General features: G+C 44.7%; 1 protein-coding gene across 1 annotated transcript; it reads right to left on the bottom strand.

The window, feature by feature from the left end:
* Positions 1-1,998: 1,998 nt before the first annotated feature.
* DDT (D-dopachrome tautomerase) lies at positions 1,999-20,555 on the bottom strand. The gene is made up of 3 exons (XM_082244239.1): positions 20,374-20,555; positions 13,144-13,319; positions 1,999-2,321 (listed from the first exon to the last, which is right to left on the bottom strand). The coding sequence occupies exons 1-3, from the start codon at positions 20,479-20,481 to the stop codon at positions 2,249-2,251; spliced, it is 357 nt and encodes a 118-aa protein (XP_082100365.1). The 5' UTR covers positions 20,482-20,555; the 3' UTR covers positions 1,999-2,248.
* Positions 20,556-22,354: the final 1,799 nt, after the last annotated feature.

Below are 22,354 nucleotides of genomic sequence, written 5' to 3'. Positions count from 1 at the left end.
GTGATTCTGCCTGCGATCGCTACGCTCACATGTGAACGTTATGGGTGTCAATTTCTGGGCACTGATGAGGTGACTGTTGGGTGACAGGTGACATTGGGGGGGGGGGCTGAGGACTGTGTGGGGACCTTTATTAGTGTGCTTTTACTTTGTGACATGTGTACAGAGCAGTAACTCACTATTTCTAGCTCTGCTCCCCTCATACTGGAAACTGTATGAGGAGAGAAGAGCTAGTAACAGTCAGTTACTGCTCTTTGTTTACATTTTGTGGTCGGCTGTGAATGGATTTACAGCCGATCACATAGTAAACAGTCACTGTCAGTGGCTGTTTACTACCGCCGGTGACAGCTGAGTTCCTACGGAACACAGTGCCACCGACATGACCGCGCTGCGCGCTCCCGATCGCGCGGTCATCTTGTGGGCGCCTTCATTGTGATCGGCTGTGTCATTGGAACACAGCCGATCACGTGGGAAACAGCCACGCCCATTGGCTGTTTCCCCCCTGCCGGTGACAGGGGGTGTCCCGGGGACACCCCGACACCGGCAGTGCAGGGCGGCGCGCACGCGATCGCGCGCCTGCCCTGCTTAAAGTGCCGCCGTCATATGACGGTGGCCCAGGATAATGGTCGCTCCGCTCCGCCGTCATATGACGGCGGGCGGGCGGCAAGCGGTTAAAAGCATAAATAGTTCAACTCACATGAATGGCACTATCAAAGTGCTCAATGCAGGCATGTACAAGCTGGTAGCATACATCGGAGCGCCGCGGGTGACGTCAGACTCCTCCTCCCGCAAACACAGCCATCTTCATTGTACCTAAAGGCGTAGTGACCCCTAGTGGTCGAAGGATGGAGGCGAGAGGCTATAACTCACTATGGTGAAGGATTCACGTTTAAGTGGTGCCTGTACTCATCTTTCCTGCACTGGATATTTGCTATACCTTTGAGGACTTTGATGGACTCTTAATATTATTACATATTGAACACTGATATCTTACATATTGTATATGTGTGTTTATGATTTTAGCGCTGCACCATATTTTATCATTGTCCATCTTACACCATGGCAGATGGTTTATAGCTCTCCATGGACTATGATCACCACAATCATAGTTCTATCCACTCTTCCTCCAGCTTTCTAAATTACTGAGGGTAAAGGCAGAAATCTGGAGGGACAGTGTGCGGGAGCTTGACATTACACCCGTCTGGAGGGACGGTGTGCGGGAGCTTGACATTACACCCTTGATCCACTGATCATGGGTGCAATGCTTTACAGGGTCCTGTAGGGAAAAAAATATAAATGCACATTTGTTTCAGCAAAAATATGCTCATTGATTTTTCCTTAAAGGGGAACGTAGCCTTTTAAAGCTGCCTGAAAAGTTAATTTCCCTACCGTACAATAAATGTAAAAGATGTTTGTCCTCCGGGCCACTGGAGGACTGCTCCCCATGTCCTTTGTTTGGCAATCCATTGCCTATTAGCTTTTAAAATGGTCATTAATGATTTCTACAATTGGGTTTCAATTACCTTCAATGGGGTCCAGATTCAGGATCCACACATGGGTCCTGTTTGCCAAACCGGTGTTGAACCTAACTCAAGTATCTTGGGATCATTCCTAGTTGAGATCAGTCCATGATACAGTTGATGAAGGTACTTCTACATAGAAATTATTTAGAATCAAGGAAACTGGTTATGATTTCACTAATTGTGGTCATGTCTTGATTCCTGCACGGTAAGTGCCCTTCATATAAAAACACGCTACAAAATTTGCATGGATGTAACTACATTCAGCCAACTTTTTGGAGATTCCTTTTGTTTTGTTTTTTTTTTTTTTTTACAGACTTTTTCTGGTTAGGGTAAAGATTTTTGGCATTATTTTCAAATGCTCTGAAATGTTTTTTTCCCTGTAAGAACAAGAAAGGCAGTTTGCATGAGAAAGCAAAAAAAGGACATAATAAGGCATGTACAAACAGTTCACCTAACTACACATGTGTCATCAATAGCATCAATTGTAATACTTTATTAATATACATAGCATACGGTTAGTATGTAAATCTTCATTGACTTTAACATGTAGCCATAAAAAGCACAACTAACAGATATTGTAACTTCTGGTCCCGATATTCTGTAATCTGCAGGGAAATTATTTCATTATGTAAAGATCATGGATAGTATATTTAAAATAAAGAATATCTTGAAATGCTTTCCAATAGAACAATTTGAATGGTTGTATACTCTTTGAGATTAGCAAGGCATCACAAATATGTCATGACGGTTCCATTTTTCCCAATCTGCCAAGGTTCCAGAGGATGAAAGCGCAGCAGAATCCTACAAGAAAAAGGCCAACAAAAATGTCAGTGAACATAGTTAACATGTCACAAAAATCAGTAATGTACAGAATATGGAAGCCAACACCACTCAAAGCTAGTACTCTAATTTTATGCATTTTGAGGTTGAAACATTATTAAATCACCACTATCGGCCGTCTTTTGTCCAGGGCTGTCGTGTCTGTTGAAAACTGCAAAAGACTGCAGACGAATTTTGTCAGCCAACAACAGCCGACTGCAGAAGTGATGTCATGTGATGGTTAACTTTCCTTGTCTTTTTTCTTTTCTGAGCATGCCCAGTCTTGCAAATCTGCTGATTGTCGGCCGAATTCTGTACTGACTGGCGAACAATCGGCCGTTCTGGTGTTGGCCAACAAAAATTTTAAAGTCTGCACGACAGATTCTGTTCGGCCGAAAATGCGCTGTCGGAAGCATCATACTAACAAGCCTACAATCGGCCGATCGGTCGGCGGCCAAATATTTGCGGCCGACAATCGGTACGTGTGTACGGGGCTTAACCTACGGTATCTAACCCTGTAAAGAAGAAAATCAGTATACATACCTTTTTTGAAGCAGCTTCAGTCTGGTCTCCAACGAAGGAAGCGCTGCAGTAGGACACAGCCTACAATGGCTAGGATATTATTGTGAAGTGACATCACCCATAGAGTTATTATGGGGCTTGCATTGTCGGCTGCCTCCTCTGCACCCGTCTCCCCAGTGGAGCCATAAACTGGTCTAATCTGTTCTTGAGCCCCTTTGACCCGCTGGTATCACCCCTTCCCGTAGGTGCCTCTCAGATTGCTATCATTAGTTCTTTTAGATACCCGGGGGTGGTGATATCCCCGAATCCGTTGGAATACCTGACACTTAATTGAACTCCTTTACTAGACAGACAACGGATTAAATGTCAAGGTTGGTCCAAGTTACCACTCTCAGTAGTGGGTAGAGTAAATCTACTAAAGATGATCTGGGCCCCACAGCTCTTATACATTTTTCATAATTCACCTATGTGGATTTCTAATAAATGGTTTAAAGGAATTGACTCTTAATTTTGTGATCTCATATGGAAGAGGCAGGCCCGTATGGGCTTGAATACCTTACAATATGGCAAAGATGGGGGGGGGGGGGGGGGGTTGGCAGAATTTCTATGAACACACAAACAATTCTTTCAATATCTCAAACTCAGGCATGCGATACAGACACAAAAACAAACGCTAAATTTGATTTCTCTAGCTCCTCATTGCTACATGAGGTTATGCAGACGTCTGATCGCAAGCATACTCCGTCTTGTTATCATACATTCAGGATCCTGCCTTACCTAAATGTAGAACCCATTGGACTGCTGATAATAGATATATAGATGGGGCTCAATGGGACATGGCCCTGGAGTCTCTTCCAGTTGTGTTGTATCGGGTTCCCAAAATCTGATCTAGCCCAAACAACTTTACCTCTCACCCCTCTGGTGTGTCTGTTGGGTGCGATCGATGCTGAAGTGTATCCAAAAAGGTATTTACATCATGGTAACCAGATTATTATATCTTGCTAGGAAGTGGATTGCTCGATTTTGGCTGGCATTTACTGAGCCTACTAGGGCCCAGTGGGTTGCCTATGTTACTCTATTCTTCTTAGAGAACAATTGGCCTATCGCCGTCGTAATGCTGTCAAAAAAATTCAACCTTCTCTGGCAAAGCTGGCAAGAGAACCCTAGCCTTGCCCCTCCACAGCTAGTGATGGATAGATTGTTACAATTTTAAACCCACCAAAAGTTTTAGTGATGTTTGCCTTGGCTTGGGACTTTCCTTGTGTTCTAGATATCGGCGTAGCTAAATTGACATTTTGAGCAGATGTCCATTAACAAGCTCAGGAGGTTTGATTAGTTTTTCTTGTTTTTTTTTTTTTTTTTCGCCCCCCCCCCCTTTTTGTTTTCTGTTTTTGCAAAAAAAAAAAAAAAAAAACCCTTTCATATACCCCGTGAAGTGACTGGCCTGATACACAGAGATTAAAACAAATCCTCCTACATAAGTTACCTACCTATCTGCAGTTTTCGCTTCTCTATAGCTGTTCAAAGTGCTAAATTTATACAGCTTGTCTGAGAGTTCAGGAAAAAAAAAAAAAAAAGAAGAGGCAGAGCTGAAATTACATACTGAAGAGCTCAGTGAGGAGAGCTCTGAGAGCTAATTGGAGGGAAGAGACACCCCCCCCCTTCATGCAGCACATAGGAACAAATCTAAAGCTGACAATCAGCTGGAGCTCCCTCCTAAGTCACCATTTTTCTCTTGGATTGGCGTCAGGAAAACTTGTCAGAAGTGATTCATGCTGATAGAGGAACAGAGCAGCAGACAAAAATGCCACTTGGTGCCTTTAATTGGAACAAGTACACACTATAGAGGGATATGCTTTGTTCATATTTCATGTCTGAGGTTTACAACCACTTTAACTTCTTCTTTAATTGCTTTATGACTGTCCAACACATATGTGCAGTTGCAAAAGGGAGGGATGTAACGCCAACATGCCGTACATATGCGGCACTGGATGGTCAATGTTTATGTGCCAAAAGAGCTAAGAGCGCTCACTTTGCTTTTTCAGTACAAAAACCAAGCTGTCGAAGACAGCTCTGAGGATCGGTATCTGGAGGGTCCACCTTCCATTCCTGTGACCACTGTGATAGTGGTCACATGATTGCCAATCCTTCCTGGGCATTCCAAACTGATTAAAGGAAAACCGGGACATTCATGCAGGACAGTGGTTCTCAAGAGGCAATACACATCAAAATGAAACAACCATCCCTAAACCAGGGTGAAGGCCTTCTACACCCTCGGTTAGATTCAGAAGACTGGCTAACCAGGGACTGAGTAAGAAGTTATGGAAGGCTGGAGGAGCATGGAATGTGCCTCCATACCAAGAAGTACCAAGTTTTTTAGTGTGGCAGTGAAAAAGGTGACAGCACCAGCGCTGGCATAGAAAAAGCAGGCACTGTAGATTTACTGTTGCATAGCCTGACCAGTAAAATATAACTTAAAGACTACAAGTTTATTTTATTTGTAAAAATGCCATGTGGACCTTACAGGAAAAAGACGGAGGGGAAATGGCAAGGAAATGCAAAATGAATCCAATACTAGATTGGTGTAACTTTGGCTGTATGTAATGTATAAGAGGATTTACAACATTTTTGCACTAGTGACCCTTGCACCTGTAAAACCAGACCATCAACTGCTAAATATTTAGCTCATCTCCATACAAAAGTTGTCACTACCCTTGTGTTTTTCATGTAAAACCTGAAGCCCTTGCATTTTGTAAGCGCCTCAACCAATAATTGTTTATGATAAACTCTTCAAAGTGGGACTGGACTCAGAAAAGATATAGTGTTACTGTACATAGAAATGTTAATTGTGCCTTATTTAACAAAAAAAAAAAAAAAACAGAGATTTTAGTATAACTTTAAGAGTCGGTTCACACTGAGGTGACACGACTCCTTACTACTTCGGGGGCGACTTGTGCATTCCCATGCACCACAACTTCACATAATGAAAGTCTATGCAAGTCGCCCGAAGTAGTACAGGACCCTTTTTCTAAGTCGGAGCGACTTGTGTTGCGCCTATTAGAACGGGTCCTGTAGCGCTCAATGGACCACGAGGGAGCGCGACTTGTCAGGCTGACAAGTCGCGCTGGTATGAACCAGCTCTAAAACTAAAAGTCTATTCACTATAGGGAATTTACTAAAACTGAAGCAACCAGAATCTGGGGCAGATAAACATGGCAACCAATCAGCTTCAAGCTTTTATTTTCAAGCCACATTTGGCACCTTTCAGGGGGGGGGGGGGGGATGAGTACCGTTTTTTGACAGGTACCTGTCCCCACTTCCGGGAGATTTCGCAGCAGCGAGATTTTCGGAAGTTCAGCCCCCCTCCTCCTTTCTCCGCCCCCGGGCCAGTTAGAAAGCGCAGTGCGCTTCGCGCACTCACAGTAGCGAGCTTTACTGCCGGTTTCTCTTACCACAAATGGTAAGCGGCGGCAGCACCCGAGAGCCGACCCGAAACTCAGGTGGGGTGCCGACATTGCGGAATCCCTGGACAGGTAAGTGTCCTAATATTAAAAGTCAGCAGCTACGGTATTTGTAGCTGCTGAGTTTTAATTTTTCGGTTGGGCAGAACTCCGCTTTAACTGAACAAGCTGAAGATGGAAGCTGATTGGCTACTAGGCACAGCTGCTTCAGGTCTTGCCTGCTCCGGTTTTAGTTGTGCAGAAGTATTTACATAAAGATCCACCAATTATAACCAATGGCCCCTCCCATTCCATAACAGCATATGGCATCATCAGTCCAGCCAAAAAATATATACAAATGTCAAATACATACAGGCTGAGTTTGTCGGCTATGGCTGGGGAAGCATGGCAATAGATAGCAGTACTGGAGGTCGCTTTGGCCCTCTAAACAGTTGCACATGTACTTTGTGTATTGATCAGGTGCATCTGCCCGATTGGCAGATATGCCTGATTGTAGGAGTCATGTTGGCATTGCTGGTTGCCAAGCAACAGCCCGGGTAAGCCAATCCACTAAAAAGTGCCAGCGGCGCATGTTCAGATGTGCCCTGTCATTGGTATTGGTCGCCATGCAACCAGCCAAGCCAGCCTATCAGCTCCAGGCACCGGCCGCGCATGCTCTATGCAGCGGGTTGTAACCCGGGTGACCAGGGACACCAGTCAGCGAGGGCAGCTGGTGCCGTGGTAACCGTTTGGACAAAATTGAAGATCCTTGGTGTGCTGGCAAATATCTACATTATTGTGCATGTTCCAGTATCCAGCTTGCGGTCGCTATGATGGGAATATGGACTGTGTACAAGCAGGAGTAAGACACGTACAAACTCTAGCACAACTGCACAGAACGCAGGGATCAGGAGTGCATAACCCACAGAACCCAGGGGTCTGCAATGCAAAACACAAAGTGCACACGTCAAGTATGCGTAATACTGAGAACACAGGGGGTCAGTAGAGCATAATGCACAGGTCAATTCATCACTTGCCACCCGCCCGCCTACTGTGTAATTACTGCAGCAGTGTGGCTCTATTACTTAAAACTACCTACCTGTACTCCCATTTCATTCAATAGCCACCAGATGGCGGGATCGCACCGTGATTGGCTAACGGGGATGTTAATCAGCAGGTCTGGAGGCCAGCGACCTGTGATCAACCCAGGGAGAGGCAGAACAGCAGTCTGCCTATGTAAACAAGGCAGATCGCTGTTCTTCAAGGTGACAAAATAGAGATCTTGTGTTCCTGCCATGCGGGAACACAGATCTGTCTTCCCCCAGTCAGAGAACCCCCCCCCCCCCCCCCCCACACACACACACACACACACACACACACAGTTAGATCACCCCTCTCCTGCCAGTGTCATTAGTGCAGTGACTGCATTTTTTTAGCACTGATCACTGTAATAATGTCACTGTCCCCCCCCCCCCCCCCAAAAAAAAATGTCAAAAGTGTCAGATGTCTGATTTGTCCGCAGCAATGTCGCAGTCCTGCTAAAAATCACTGATCACCGCCATTACAAGTCAAAAAATGTTTTTTTTTTTTTTAAATTCCATAAAAATATTGCATCGTTTGTAGACACTAACTTTTGCCCAAACTAATCAATATATACAGTGCCTTGCAAAAGTATTCGGCCCCCTTGAACTTTGGGACCTTTTGCCACATTTCAGGCTTCAAACATAAAGATATAAAACTAATTTTTTGTGAAGAATCAACAACAAGTGGGACACAATCATGAAATGGAACGAAATTTATTGGATATTTCAAACTTTGTTAACAAATAAAAAACTGAAAAATTGGGCGTGCAAAATTATTCAGCCCCTTTACTTTCAGTGCAGCAAACTCTCTCCAGAAGTTCAGTGAGGATCTCGGAATGATCCAATGTTGACCTAAATGACTAATGAGGATCATAGGTGTGCACAGCCTATTGCATTAGGGTGTGCACCCAAAAACTCAAACGTATTTGCGTGTGTGTGCATGTGTATATACAGTATACTGACAATGTCAGGAGAGAGTGTGGGATGGTGTCAGTAGGGAAGAGATTTTGTTGTCAGTAGAGCAGAGGACCTTTTTTAAATCTAAGGAGCCCCTTTAGGAGGCTTTGGTGAAATATCAAGGGTCTAAATAGGTGAAATATCAAGGGTCTAAATAGGTGGAATCTGCACCACACAGGGTGATTAGGGTGTGCCCAGGCACACCTGGCACACCCTGTGCGCACACCTATGATGTTGATAAATAGAATCCACCTGTGTGTAATCAAGTCTCCGTATAAATGCACCTGCACTGTGATAGTCTCAGAGGTCAGTTTAAAGCACAGAGAGCATCATGAAGAACAAGGAACAAACCAGGCAGGTCCGAGATACTGTTGTGGAGAAGTTTAAAGCCGGATTTGGATACAAAAAGATTTCCCAAGCTTTAAACATCCCAAAGGAGCACTGTGCAAGCGATTATATTGAAATGGGAGTATCAGACCACTGCAAATCTACGAAGACCTGGCCGTCCCTCTAAACTTTCAGCTCATACGAGGAGAAGACTGATCAGAGATGCAGCCAAGAGGCCCATGATCACTCTGGATTAACTGCAGATATCTACAGCTGAGGTGGGAGACTCTGTTCATAGGACAACAATCAGTCATATACTGCACAAATCTGGCCTTTATGGAAGAGTGGCAAGAAGAAAGCCATTTCTTAAAGATATCCATAAAAAGTGTTGTTTAAAGTTTGCCACAAACCACCTGGGAGACACACCAAGCATGTGGAAGAAGGTGCTCTGGTCAAATCAAACTTTTTGGCAACAATGCAAAACGTTATGTTTGGCGTAAAAGCAACACAGCTCATCACCCTGAACACACCATTCCCACTGTCAAACATGGTGGTGGCAGCATCATGGTTTGGGCCTGCTTTTCTTCAGCAGGGACAGGGAAGATGGTTAAAATTGATGGGAAGATGGATGGAGCCAAATACAGGACCATTCTGGAAGAAAACCTGATGGAGTCTGCAAAAGACCTGAGACTGGGACGGAGATTTGTCTTCCAACAAGACAATGATCCAAAACATAAAGCAAAATCTGCAATGGAATGGTCCACAAATAAACATATCCAGGTGTTAGAATGGCCAAGTCAAAGTCCAGACCTGAATCCAATCGAGAATCTGTGGAAAGAACTGAAAACTGCTGTTCACAAACGCTCTCCATCCAACCTCACTGAGCTCGAGCTGTTTTGCAAGGAGGAATGGGCAAAAATTTCAGTCTCTCGATGTGCAAAACTGATAGAGACATACCCCAAGGGACTTACAGCTGTAATCGCAGCAAAAGGTGGCGCTACAAAGTATTAACTTAAGGGGGCTGAATAATTTTGCACGCCCAACTTTTCAGTTTTTTTATTTGTTAAAAACGTTTGAAATATCCAATAAATTTCGTTCCACTTCATGATTGTGTCCCACTTGTTGTTGATTCACAAAAAAATTACAGTTTTATAGCTTTATGTTTGAAGCCTGAAATGTGGCAAAAGGTCGCAAAGTTCAAGGGGGTGAATACTTTCGCAAAGCACTGTACTTATTGGGATTTTTTCTACGAAAAATATGTAGCAGAATACATGTTGGCCTAAATTGACCTAAATTGATGAAAACAATGGATAAGAAAAAAAAAAAAAAAATTGGCTGTGTTTTACAGCAGAAAGTAAAAAATTATTGTTTTTCAAAATTGTCGCTCTTTTTTTTGTTTATAGCGCAAAAAAAAGGCAGAGGTGATCAAATACCACCAAAAGAAAACTCATTTGTGTGAAAAAAAAAATGGACATACATTTTTGGGTACAGCATCGCACAACCTCGCAATTGTCAAAGTATCGCAGTGCCGTTTCGCAAAAAATGGCCTGGTCATTAGGCAGACAACCTTCCGGTCCAGAAGTGGTTAATTGAGTACCACAAAAAAAGCGAACTCCCCTCAAGCCCAAATCCCCCTCACTAGCACAGATACCCTCCCCAATATACACTAAATTACCACAAATGTTGGGATACCTGCATTTACAGGCAACTTTAATGGCATCCCAATCTTAGTCTTCATGGTTCAATATTGAGTTGGCCCTCCCTTTGCATCTATAACAGCTTCAACTCTTCTAGGAAGGCTGCGCACAAGGTTTAGGAGTGTGTCTATGGGAATTTTTGACCATTCTTCCAGAAGCGCATTTGTGACGTCAGGCACTGATGTGGACGAGAAGGCCTGGCCCGCAGTCTCCGCTCCAATTTATCCCAAAGGTATTCTATCGGGTTGGGGACAGGACTCTGTTCAGTCAAGTTCCTCCACCCCAACTCGCTTATCCATGTCTTTATGGAGCTTGTTTGTCACGTTGGAACAGGAAGGGACCATCCCCAAACTGTTCCCACAAAGTTGGGAGCATGAAATTGTCCAAAATGGCTTGGCATGCTGATGCCTTAGGAGTTCCCTTCACTGGAACTAAGGGGTAAAGCCCAACCCCACATCATAATCCCCCCTGTGTGGGGGATTGCAAGCCAGGCCTTCTCGTCCAACATCAGTGCCTGACCTCACAAATGTGCTTCTAGAAGAATGGTCAAATATTCCCATAGACACACTCCTAAGCCTTGTGGTCAGTCTTCCCAGAAGAATTAAAGCTGTTATAGCTGCAAAGGGTAGGCCAACTCAATATTGATCCCTACAGACTAAGACTGGGATGCCATTAAAGTTCATGTGCGTGTAAAGGCAGGGGAGCTGATACTTTTGGTAATATAGTGTAGATCTTTCCCCCACTGACACAGATTCCCTCCCCCCCAGGTAAAGATTTTCTAGGACTAAGCCCAGGGGTGGGTGGAACGCGTTAGTGGGTGTGGTCCGGGAGGAGGAAAAGCTGAAGCCTGAGTTGAAGTCTGAGCACTGGGCAGCTTCAGTGTGCACTCCTATCTTCTGCTTGTTGTGCACCTACCAGACCATGCATTTCAGAAGGAGGGGGGGGGGGGGGAGTCCTCCCTCAACTATTATGTGACCGGAGTTAAGGAGAGCCTCCCTCACTCTGAACTTCTGCTGCCTGTTTCGGAGGTCTGGCAGGTCCCACTCTTGGTAAATGAATTTTCAGCAACAACGCAAAACCACAAGGAATTTAGTTTCGCTATTTGACCTAAAGGTCACATAGGTTTTTCTCCCAGTCAGTTTCGGCAGCCACCATGGGCGTCTGCAGGTAGGGGCAAGGGGGGGCAAATGCCCCCCCCCCCCGGAATCTCATGCTCCCCTTTAAAGTGGTTGTTAAGCCACTTTATGCCATCCTGTCTGGTCTGTTAAATAATCCTGTGTGCCTGTGTCTTTGTTTAAAAAAAAAAAAATAAGCCTTTGCTACCAGTTTTCAGAGGGCCGAGCGCCACTCACGTGACTCGTCGGCTCTCTTCTCTCCCAGTCTGACAGCTGCCTGCAGCGGGCGGGGCCGAGGATTCCTCACTGCTGTAAATCAGGAGGGGAGGAGAGAGGTGGCGATCACGTGCGCGGCGAGTGGCGCTCTCAAAACTTGTAAAGAATGACTTATTTTTATAAAACACAGACAGACACTGGGGCACACAGGATGACGGAGACAGGTAAACTGACCCCAGTGTCAGGGCTCGGCCGCCATGGTATACCGTGGTCAGTTTACAGATGGGAGGACATAGCCAGGCAGGATCAACCAAGCATTTTAGGTGATAGAAGGGGCCAAATTACACAACAAAGCACTGTGCTGTATAACACGCTTTAAGAGAACAGGATCAATTATTTATTTATTTTTTTTATGTTACCAAATGCTTTAACCACTTGCTGACTGCCGCACGACTATTTACTATTTTTTTTTTTTTTTACTAGTAATGGTGTCGATCAGCGATTATTAGTGGGACTTTGAAATTGCCGTGACAAAAATCGGACATCTGACACTTGACAGTTTTTGAGGAACAGTGACAGGATTACAGTGATCAGTGCTAAAAAAAATATGCAGTCACCGCACTAATGACACTGACCGGGAAGGGGTTAACATCAGGGGTGATCAAAGAGTTAAATGTGTCCCTAGGGGGGTGCTTACTAACAAGGGGGGGGAGACAGATTTGTGTGCTTGCTTAGCAGGAACACAAGATCTCGATGTTGTCCCCTTGCGGAACAGCGATTTGCCTTGTTCACATAGGCAGATCTGCCCCTTCTGGGAACGATTGCGGGTGGCCATCGGGTCCGCAGGACTCGTTGATTGACATCCCCGCTAGCCTAAAACAGCGGGCGGTCGGCAAGTGGTTAAAGGGGTTGTAAAATCAGAAGGTTTTTTATGCTTATGCATAAAAAAAAAGCCTTCTGTGTGTAGCAGCCCCCATAATACTTATCTGAGCCCCCTCTCTATCCAGTGATGTCCATGAGCGCCTCAGCCTCCCGAATTGGCCATTGGTTCCCGCTGCTGTCAAAGTCAGTTAGCCAATCAGGAGAGAGAGGGGGTGGGGCCAAACGGCAGCTCCGTATCTGAATGGATACACTGAGCTGCAGCTCGGCTGCCCCCATAGCGAGCTCCTAGCTGTGGGGGCACTCAACAGGAGGGAGGGGCCAGGAGCTCCAGTCAGGGACCAGAGAAGAGGAGGATCTGGGCTGCTCTGTGCAAAACCAACTGCACAGAGGAGGGAAGTATAAGGTGCTTGTAAAAAAAAAAAAAAAAAAAAAAAAAACTTTACAATCACTTTAGGCATTGCAGAATTCCTTCCCCCTTCAAAACTGAGACCTTACCAGAAAAAAGGCCTCACTGATCCTTTTTAAATTGCAAACAGACTACATATGTTTTTCAGCAGGTACTTTACCTGTCAGGTGTCAGGCCAAGTTCTTTGGTCAGAAACTCAAAAAATTTCGAACTGTGTTCTTTATTCTGTTCTGCTGTTCCCACTACACCAATGGAAGAGATTACCAGCTGGACACATGGTGATGAAGAGCCACCAATTAGCAGAGAGGCTCCGCCCCTTACAGTGACATTCACCCTCTAGGAAAAAAAAAATTAAAAATATGAATATATAACCTCCTCGTGAATAAATAACAAATATGTGCAGCGTTCAATTATGAATAAGATTTGTATGAACCAAAAAGTAATACAATGTGATACAAGTAAACTAGCAATATTCATATGAAAAAAAGTCCATAATCCAAACATAAATATGCACCATCCGTGGTATACAGAGTGTCAAAACACTCACCAGACGTAAAAGAAAAACCGTGTATAATGACCAACACCTGGTGGGAAATTCAATTGCTTGAAGAGTGCTCTCCTTTCACCATAACCATGCAGTCACCTGAAGCCATGCAATAGTCTGCCTTGCATCCGATACAACCAATAGCTGGGAAACTGGTTACTGGAGTCACTCCCGCATACCTGGATATGCTGTATAAAAAGCGCACCAGACTGAGCCACAAAATACATATAGTGTAGTACTTTATTAAAATTAAATTTACATGTACATAAAACAAAAAAAAATGGCCATAAAAAAAACTTAGGAAAGACCTCCGTTCCTAGTGTTGAGGAACAGCGGTCCGAACGCCAGCGTGTAGGCTCCGACGCGTTTCGTATGCAAACACTTGTTCACAAGGGATCTAAACTGATCTGATCCCCGTGAACAAGTGTTTGCACAGGAAACGAGGACCGCTGCTCCTTAACACTAGGAACCGCGGTCTTTCCTAAGTGAGTTTTTTTTTTTTATGGCCAGGTTTTGTATTATGTATATGTACTTTTTATTTAAATTTTAATAAAATACTACACTATAGGAGCATTTCACGGCTCCGTCTGGTGAGCTTTTTATACAGCATATCCAGCGCAGCAAGTATGCGGGAGGGACTCCAGTAACCAGTTTCCTAGCTATTGGTTGTATCGGATGCAAGGCAGAATTTAGCATGGCTTCTGGTGAGTGCATTGTTATGGTGAAAGGAAAGCATTCATTATACACGGTTTTTCTTTTACATCTGGTGAGTGTTTTGACACTCTGTATACCACGGATATGGCATATTTATTTTTGGATTTTGGACTTTTGTTTCATATGAATACTGCTCTAGTTTACTTAGAATATCACATTGTATTACTTTTTGGTTCATACAATCTTATTTATAAGTGAGCGCTGCATATAGCAGTATGGCTGCACCACAGATTAGGAAAAATGCACATTTTAAAGCAAACGCAGGTTCACATCAAGGGGTAAACAACATTAGTATGAATTAGGACTTAGTTTGAATGAAGAAAAAAAAAAATGTGTAATATATATATATATATATATATATATACACATACATACACACACACGGCTTTTTATTCAGCGGGAACGCAGGGGAATGCAATTTTCCGGCACCTCCAGTCTGAATTTATGCAATGGCAAAGGGGTGCTGGGGTCAGTGGGGTGAGCTGAATGCCCTATTGAGGCTGGCTGCCAGGGGATCTATTGTTGCTGAATACTGCTCTATGGGGGGGGGGGGGGGGACTATTGTTGCAGTGGAGGATTTATTGTTGCTTGGGGGAACTATTGTTGTTGGGGGGCTATTGTAGTGGGGGGGGGGTCTATTGTTGCAGGGGAGGATTTATTGTTGCTGGGGGGCTATTGTTGTGGGTCTCTTGTTGCTGATTGCAGGGGATCCATTTTACTGTTTTGTCTATTGTTGCAGGGGACAATTTATTATTGCTGGGGGGGGGGGGGGAACTATTGTTGGGTGGATCTATTGTTGCCGATTCCAGGGGATCTTATTTACTGCTTTTCTAGTTAACAAAATCTATACAAAATTACCTAGAACCACAACATGATACTTTCTGTATTCTCTAGAAGGGGGGGGGGGGGTACTGGGAGGTGGGTAGAGGATAGAAGCAAAGGACAGCGCTCGGAGGAGGGTAGGGGGTGGAGACAAGGGGTGACTCAGAAGAGGGGAGTACCTGCACCTATTCTCTGAGAAAAAAAAGCCCTATACATACATACATACATACATACACACACACACTTTATGGCAGCACTGCAGTTCACTGTGGCAAAAGGCCCTTGCACAACAACTTCAGTGGATCCCTGAGCCAGCATTTATACTCTACATTCGTTCTGACCTTTACCACTAACTAGCGATAACCTCTAATCCAGGTCATGAAATTACATAACTGCAATCGACCTTCTTCAATCACCTTTTGCCAAGTCATTTATCACCTACTAAACAAAGAAAATTATTTCTGAACTATTATCACTGCCCAGTAGGCAACGCAACCTATATACAGTATAACAAAGGTTACCTAATCCAAAAACTTTTTTTTTTTTAAATATTGATTATGTGTCTGAAACCAGAAAAATTATATCAACACTTATGGGCCATACACACTATAAGATTTTCTGAAGACTTTTTCCTTTAGATTTACCAAAACCAGATAATATGAGGTCAAACCTAAACATTTCAATTTGTATGCAATCTGGCAGGCCCTTGAACTACATAGAAAAAGGTAAATCTGAAGGAAAAAGTCTTTAGAAAATCTTATAGTGTGTATGGCCCTTTAGGCCCAGTTCACACTGATGCAAGAATCGCTCCGACTTTGGATCATATCGCATCAGAAGTGGGACCCCATTCTGTGCAATTGAACCGTTCTAATCAGTGAAACTTGAGTCGCTCCGACTAAAGCTGGATACACATACTATACAATTTTCTTTAGACTTTTTCCTTTAGATTTACCAAAACCATATAATAGGAGGTCAGACCTAAACACTTTCAATGTGTACGCAATGAGGCAGACCCCTGCACTACATAGAAAAAGGTAAATCTAAAGGAAATCTTCCAACAAAAGTTGTATAGTGTGTATCCAGCTTTAGAAAAAGGTTTCTGCACTACTTTTGGTAAGACTTTGGTATGACTTGCACTTCCATTACAGAAATTGCATGCAAGACGTGCCAAAGTGGCGCTGGGGTCCGAATTTATAGTCGGTGCAGTGTGAACCCGGGCTAAAATAGAAGTATCAGGTTTATTCGATCTAGAGTAAGGAAGGGTTAGAACACCTCTCAGGTTATTTTGCCATCTGTGGGGAGATTTCCTTTCACTTCCTGCCCCATGGCCAAAACAGGAAATATGAGGAAGTCCCTGGCTGTCACCAGAACTAGTGTCCCAATGGAAGATTCTCTCCATTCCTGTTCTGGTGACAACAAAATTTTTTTTTTTTGGGGGGGGGGGGGGGGGTTTCTTTTAGGCTCCGTTCACATGTTAGCGTATGGATCACGGTCAGAACCGCCGCGGTTCCGCCCGCGATCCGGAGATTATTGCAAATCGCAGGACGCCTGTGCATTGCCCGTTGATTTGCAATAGACCCCCAAACGCTGAGCGATGTTGCCGCGATTTCCGCCTGCCGAATCGCGGTAACATCGTGCAAAAAAAAAATCGCGGGACGCAATACGATCCAAAGAAGCTCTTGTACTTTTTTGGTCGTAATGCGTCCCGCAATTTTTTTTTTTGCGCGATGTTACCGCGATTCGGCAGGCAGAAATCGCGGCAACATCGCTCAGCGTTTGGGGGTCTATTGCAAATCAACGGGCAACGCACAGGCGTCCCTCGATTTGCAATAATCCCCGGATCGCAGGTGGAACCGCGGCGGTTCTGCCCGTGATCCATACGCTAAAATGTGAACGGAGCCTTATGCTCAGTGATAATATTCAGGCCTCATGCACACAGGGCGTTTGAAAAAACGAGCTGCAAAGCCAGTTCTGACGCCAGGAAAAAGCAGCTGTAAAAACGTGCTTTTAGAAGCATTTTGTATTGCCGTTAATGCACATTTTAGCCACGTTTAGCAGCCTTTCTCTGCCCTCTTCCATTTTCCAACCTCAAATCCAACTACTACAGCTTAAAAATGTCTGACATGGCCTAACGCTGTATGCAGCGCCAGGCGTTTTTACAGCTTAACGCTGCTGCTCCAGAACGCGCTGGCCATGGGATTTTTTTTTTTTTTACAGCTTAAAAACGCCTATGCCACTTACAGCTCCTAAAAGCCATTGTGTGCATGAGGCCATAGAATAACATGGAGGGGGGTTTTTAAGCTGAAAAAAAAAAAAAAAGCCTGACATTCCTAAAAGCAGCTGTAAAAATGCCCTGTGTGCATGAGGCCTAAATAGGACAAAGGAGGTGAATTTCCCTAGGGCCCCATTCACTTATCACGTTGTGACAACAAACATCCCCGCTTTCAATTGTGTTGTACGATTTTCATGTGATTTCACTTATCAACTTCATTTGGCCCTTTGCATATTTGTCGCCTAAAAGAAGCTCCTGCTGGCTAGATTCGATCCCTCCCATAGCCATACCTGTCCTAGATGCCTACTCAAGGTTGGCACCTTTGGTCACTTGCGGTGGCATTGTCCTCGTATCCGGGGCTTCTGGGCACAGGTGGTGCAGTTCCTCCATGACCAGATGGGCACTCCCGTGACACTGGACCCCAAGGCATACTCTCAGATGGAGAAATGGACAAATACACTATCAAGTTTTTACACAAAATATTATTTTGTGCCCAGAAAGGTGATTGCTCAGGTGTGGATTCAGTCGTCTCCACCCACTTTGGCCACCTGGATCGCTGATGTTAATAACCACCTTCCATATAAGAAGAAGATTATATACATCCATAGGGGCTGACCGGCCCGTTACCATAAGATATGGGATAGATGGCTCCAGGCCGCCTCCACCTGTACTTCATGATAACCTTCCTAATGTCCCACCCCGCTCTTTACTATTTTATGCCTGCATAGCTGCCCCCATCGCGCACAATCTCATGCTGTTTATTTGCAATTTCTCTTTTAGCTTGTATTATTCTTTTCGACTGCTCCATACGCTACCCAGATTTGTTTGCATATTGCCTTTTACAAATTTTTGACCGTTTTTCTATATTTGCTGTGTACCATATTTGTACGGCTATTTTATGCATAATTCAATAAACGTTTGTTTTCAAAAAAAAAAAAAAAAAAAAAAAAACTCCTGCTGTTTTTTTGGACAAAAAGCTTAAAGAGGAAGTAAAATCACTTAAAAAAAAACGAGAAAAAAAAAAAAAAAAAAAGCCCTGTAAAGAGAAAGGCATAATGAGCTAGTATTCATCGCATACAAGCTCATTATTAAGTACTTACCTTAAAACGAAGCCCCCACTGTGCCGCCCCCTCAGCGACAGGACAGCCGACATGTCCGGCCGTCCTGCTTCCTGGTTTGCGTCCTCCAGCCATCTGATTGGCCGGAGGCGCGATTACATCACTCCCACGTGTGCGGCATAGGACTCTGAAGGAACGGCACGGGTGGCCGTTCCTTCAGAGCGCATGCGCCGATGACGTCATCGGCTGTATGCACTCTAAATATCTCCTAAACGGTGCAAGTTTAGGAGATATTTATAGCACCTATAGGTAAGCCTTAACCACTTTAATACAGGGCACTTCCCTCCCTTCCTGCCCAGGCCAATTTTCCACTTTTAGCGCTGTTGCATTTTGAATGACAATTGCGCGGTCATGCAACACTATACCTACACCAAATTTATGTCATTTTCCCCCCACAAATAGAGCTTTCTTATGGTGGTATTTGATCACCTGTGGGTTTTTTCCTTTTTGCTAAACAAATAAAAAAAAGACCGAAAAGTTTGAAAAAAAAAAAAAAAAAATTTTTTTGTTTATGTTATACAATTTTGTAAATAAATAAGTTTTTTCCTGCACTGATGAGACTGCACTGATGAGGAGGCACTGATAGGTAGCACAGATATGCAGCATTGGTGGGCACTGATAGGCGGCACTGCTGGGCACTGATAGGCGGCACTGACAGGCGGCACTGGTGGGCGGCACTGATAGGCGGCACTAATGGGCAATAATGGGCACTGGTGGGCGACACTAAAGGATGGCAATGATGGGCACTTGTGGGCAGCACTGATAGGGAGGACACTGGCGGGCAGCACTGATGGGGAGGGCAATGGGGGGCTCCCTGAGCCCTGATTGCCATCCCTGGTGGCCATAGTGGGCATCCCTGGGGTCATAGTGGGCTTCCCTGGGGTCATAGTGGGCTTCCCTGGTGGATCTAGTGGCAACCCCCCCCTGAGGGTCTGCACTGGTAATCAATGATCTGATTACCAGTGCCGACCCCCCCCCCCCCCCCCTGTCAGGGGAGCCGCCGATCGGCGCTCCTTTACTCGTGCCGGTCAGGCACGAACTAAGGAAAGCCGATCAACGGCTGTTCTTGTTTACGATGTGACCAGCTGTAATTGGACACGGCTGATCACATGGTAAAGAGCTACGTCAGTAGTCTCTTTACCGAGATCGGAGATGCAGGGTGTCAGACTGACACCACGCATCACCGATCGCCGCTCTGCGCGCCCCCGGGCGGTGCCCAGAGCTGTGTTATCCTGCCGCCGTCATATGACGTCCGGTCAGGATAACACAACCACATTCCCGCCGTCATTTGCCTATAGGGCGGGCGGGAAGTGGTTTATATAGGCTTACCTATAGGTAAAAGTTTGTGAAGTGGGTTTACAACCTCTTTAAGCAGGATACATACTATACAACTTTTGTTGTTAGATTTACCATCAACTATGTAGTGCAAGGGCCTGCCTGATTGCATGCACATTGAAAGTTTTTAGATTTGACCTCATATTATATGGTTTTGGCAAATCTAAAAGGAAAAAAAAAAATCTAAAGACAATTGTATAGTGTGTATATTAGAGCGATTTTTAAACTCGCATTTTGCCACACAATACAATTGCGTTTGGGTTACCACTGCAGGATACTGGTAAACAAACACGCATCATGCGTTCTGCTGGAATTAAGAATCACAGGTAGAATCACTGCAATTCTGCCTGCGATTACAAATTGGGAGGTCACAATGGGGCATATCAGGGACAAATACAGCAATAAAAACCTGACAGGTGTCCTTATCCATCTCCAGCTGAAAGAATAGAAATCATTGTTTCCCAAATATGAACACTTGCTGCTTATGATGAAGGAACTGCAACTGTCAGAAGATCCTGATAGACAATAGCATTGTTTGAATGTGACATTCCTCCAATCAGTACACTGGCCTGCTGTTGTACTCACTTCCTTGGGTTTGCTGAGGATGGATCCTGCAGCCGAGCACAGCTTTTCAGCAAAGTCCTCTGGAATATCCTGCTGGGGAATATTGGTGTCCAGATCCAGGAAAGGCATGACTACACTTGGCTGCACACAGGAAGATGAATGGCAGCTGAACCAGGATTCATAAAGTACAAACTGGAAGTGTCTGATTGGCTGAGCCCTGCTACGCCTCTCAAGTCATGAATTCTTCCTTTTAAAGGGGCAGGCACACACAGGAAAAGGAGAAAGAAAGCTGCAGATCTGTCACCACATGTTCAAAGACGAAACTTTCTTACAGAAATCTTGTCCGTGAATGCAATATAAGTTAATATGCGAATCGTGAATGGCCAGGCAATCTTCTGTGACCTCTGACGTGTCCCAGAAGATTGCAGGGAGGGAGTGGGAGAGGAACTTCTACTCAAGCTGCCTAGGTGGCCGAGCAGGAATGGGAGCGGGTACCTGTCAAATCTAGGTTCCCCCCCCCCCCCCCAAAAAAAAAAAAATGACATGCCAAATGTGGCATGTCAGGGGGTCAGGAGTATTTAAAGCAGAAGTTCCACTTTTGGGTGGAACTCCACTTTAAAGTCACATCAGTCAAAGAGCTTGCAATCTAAAGCTGGCCATAACGATTCCCCCATCCACACATTCGAGGTGGATGAGGGAATTCTCCCTGCTGCGCTATTGTATTCTGACCATGGGGGCTAACCAGCGCTGCAGCCGATTGGCCGCATGCACTAATCGAGTGGAAGCTTTCCAACATTTCTGCTCAAGAGAAGCTGTTGGATCAACTTCTCTCTAGTGGGACCAGCCATAGATGGATTGAAATTTAGCAAGTCACTGCTGAACCGGTCAATTTTCAATTCATCTATGGCCAGCTTAAAGCAGTACTAAAGGCTGATTTAAAAAAAAAAAAAACCTTTTTCCTGAAAGACAAAGTAATAATGTGCTAGTATGCATCGCAAACTAGCAGATTATGAAAGACTTACCCCAAAACGAAGACCTCCGGTGGCACGATGTCACCGCTGACAGGGCTTCCATCTTCATCTGGTCTTCTTTCCATGTTCACGGGCTGCAACTGTTTGAATGCTCGAGCCGCAATGACGTCACTCCCGTGCATAAACACAGGAGACATGATCGTGGCACAGCGCTCTAAAGGACAGCTTACTCAGTATGCTGTCCTTTCAGAGCGCAATGGGCATGCGCTGGTGATGTCTCTGGCTGCGGAGCTAGAGAATATATTCCTTGTACCTATAGGTAAATTTACTTATAAGCTTACCTGTATATACAAATTCAAAAAAATCAGTTTACTACCACTCTAAGTGCCCTATCTCACATACTAAAGGCAATTTAGACAGGAGCCAACCCTATCAGTATGCCTTTAGCCTAGGTTCACACAGATGCGATGGGGGAACCAGTGCGATTTTAGTGCGGGTTCCCAAATCGCATCTCCCCCGCAAGCAGTTCACAATTTAGAATTTAGACAGGAGCCAACCCTATCAGTATTCCTTTAGCATAGGTTCACACAGATGCAATGGGGGAACCAGTGCGATTCTAGTGCGGATTCCCGAATCGCATCTCCCCCCGCAAGAAGTTCACACTGCCCTCTGCGAACTGCTGCGGGTGTCAATACAAAGTTAATGACACTCCCAGACCGGTTCGCAGGTCGCAGTGCGAACTGTGAATTCGGTCAGGAATCGGATCACATGGGAACACCCATGCGATCCAAATTCAGTGCATGGAAAATAAAAGGTTCCTGCACCTTTTTTGTGCGAATCCAGCCATACAACTGTATGGCTGAATTTACATCTGCACAGACATCGCATGTGATCTGCACAGCAACGCGGTGCGAATCACATGCGATGTCTGATATTGCAGCAGTGTAAACCCAGACTTAGGAAGTGGGAGGTAACCAATGTAAGGACATGCAAAATCAATGCAGATAGTGTCCTGGGCAGGATTCAAACTG

Source organism: Pelophylax lessonae, assembly GCF_965119305.1.
Source record: "Pelophylax lessonae genome assembly, chromosome: 1".
NCBI lineage: Eukaryota > Metazoa > Chordata > Amphibia > Anura > Ranidae > Pelophylax > Pelophylax lessonae.
The sequence above is the reverse complement of the archived record's forward strand: the minus strand, read 5'-3'. Positions and strand labels throughout refer to the sequence as shown.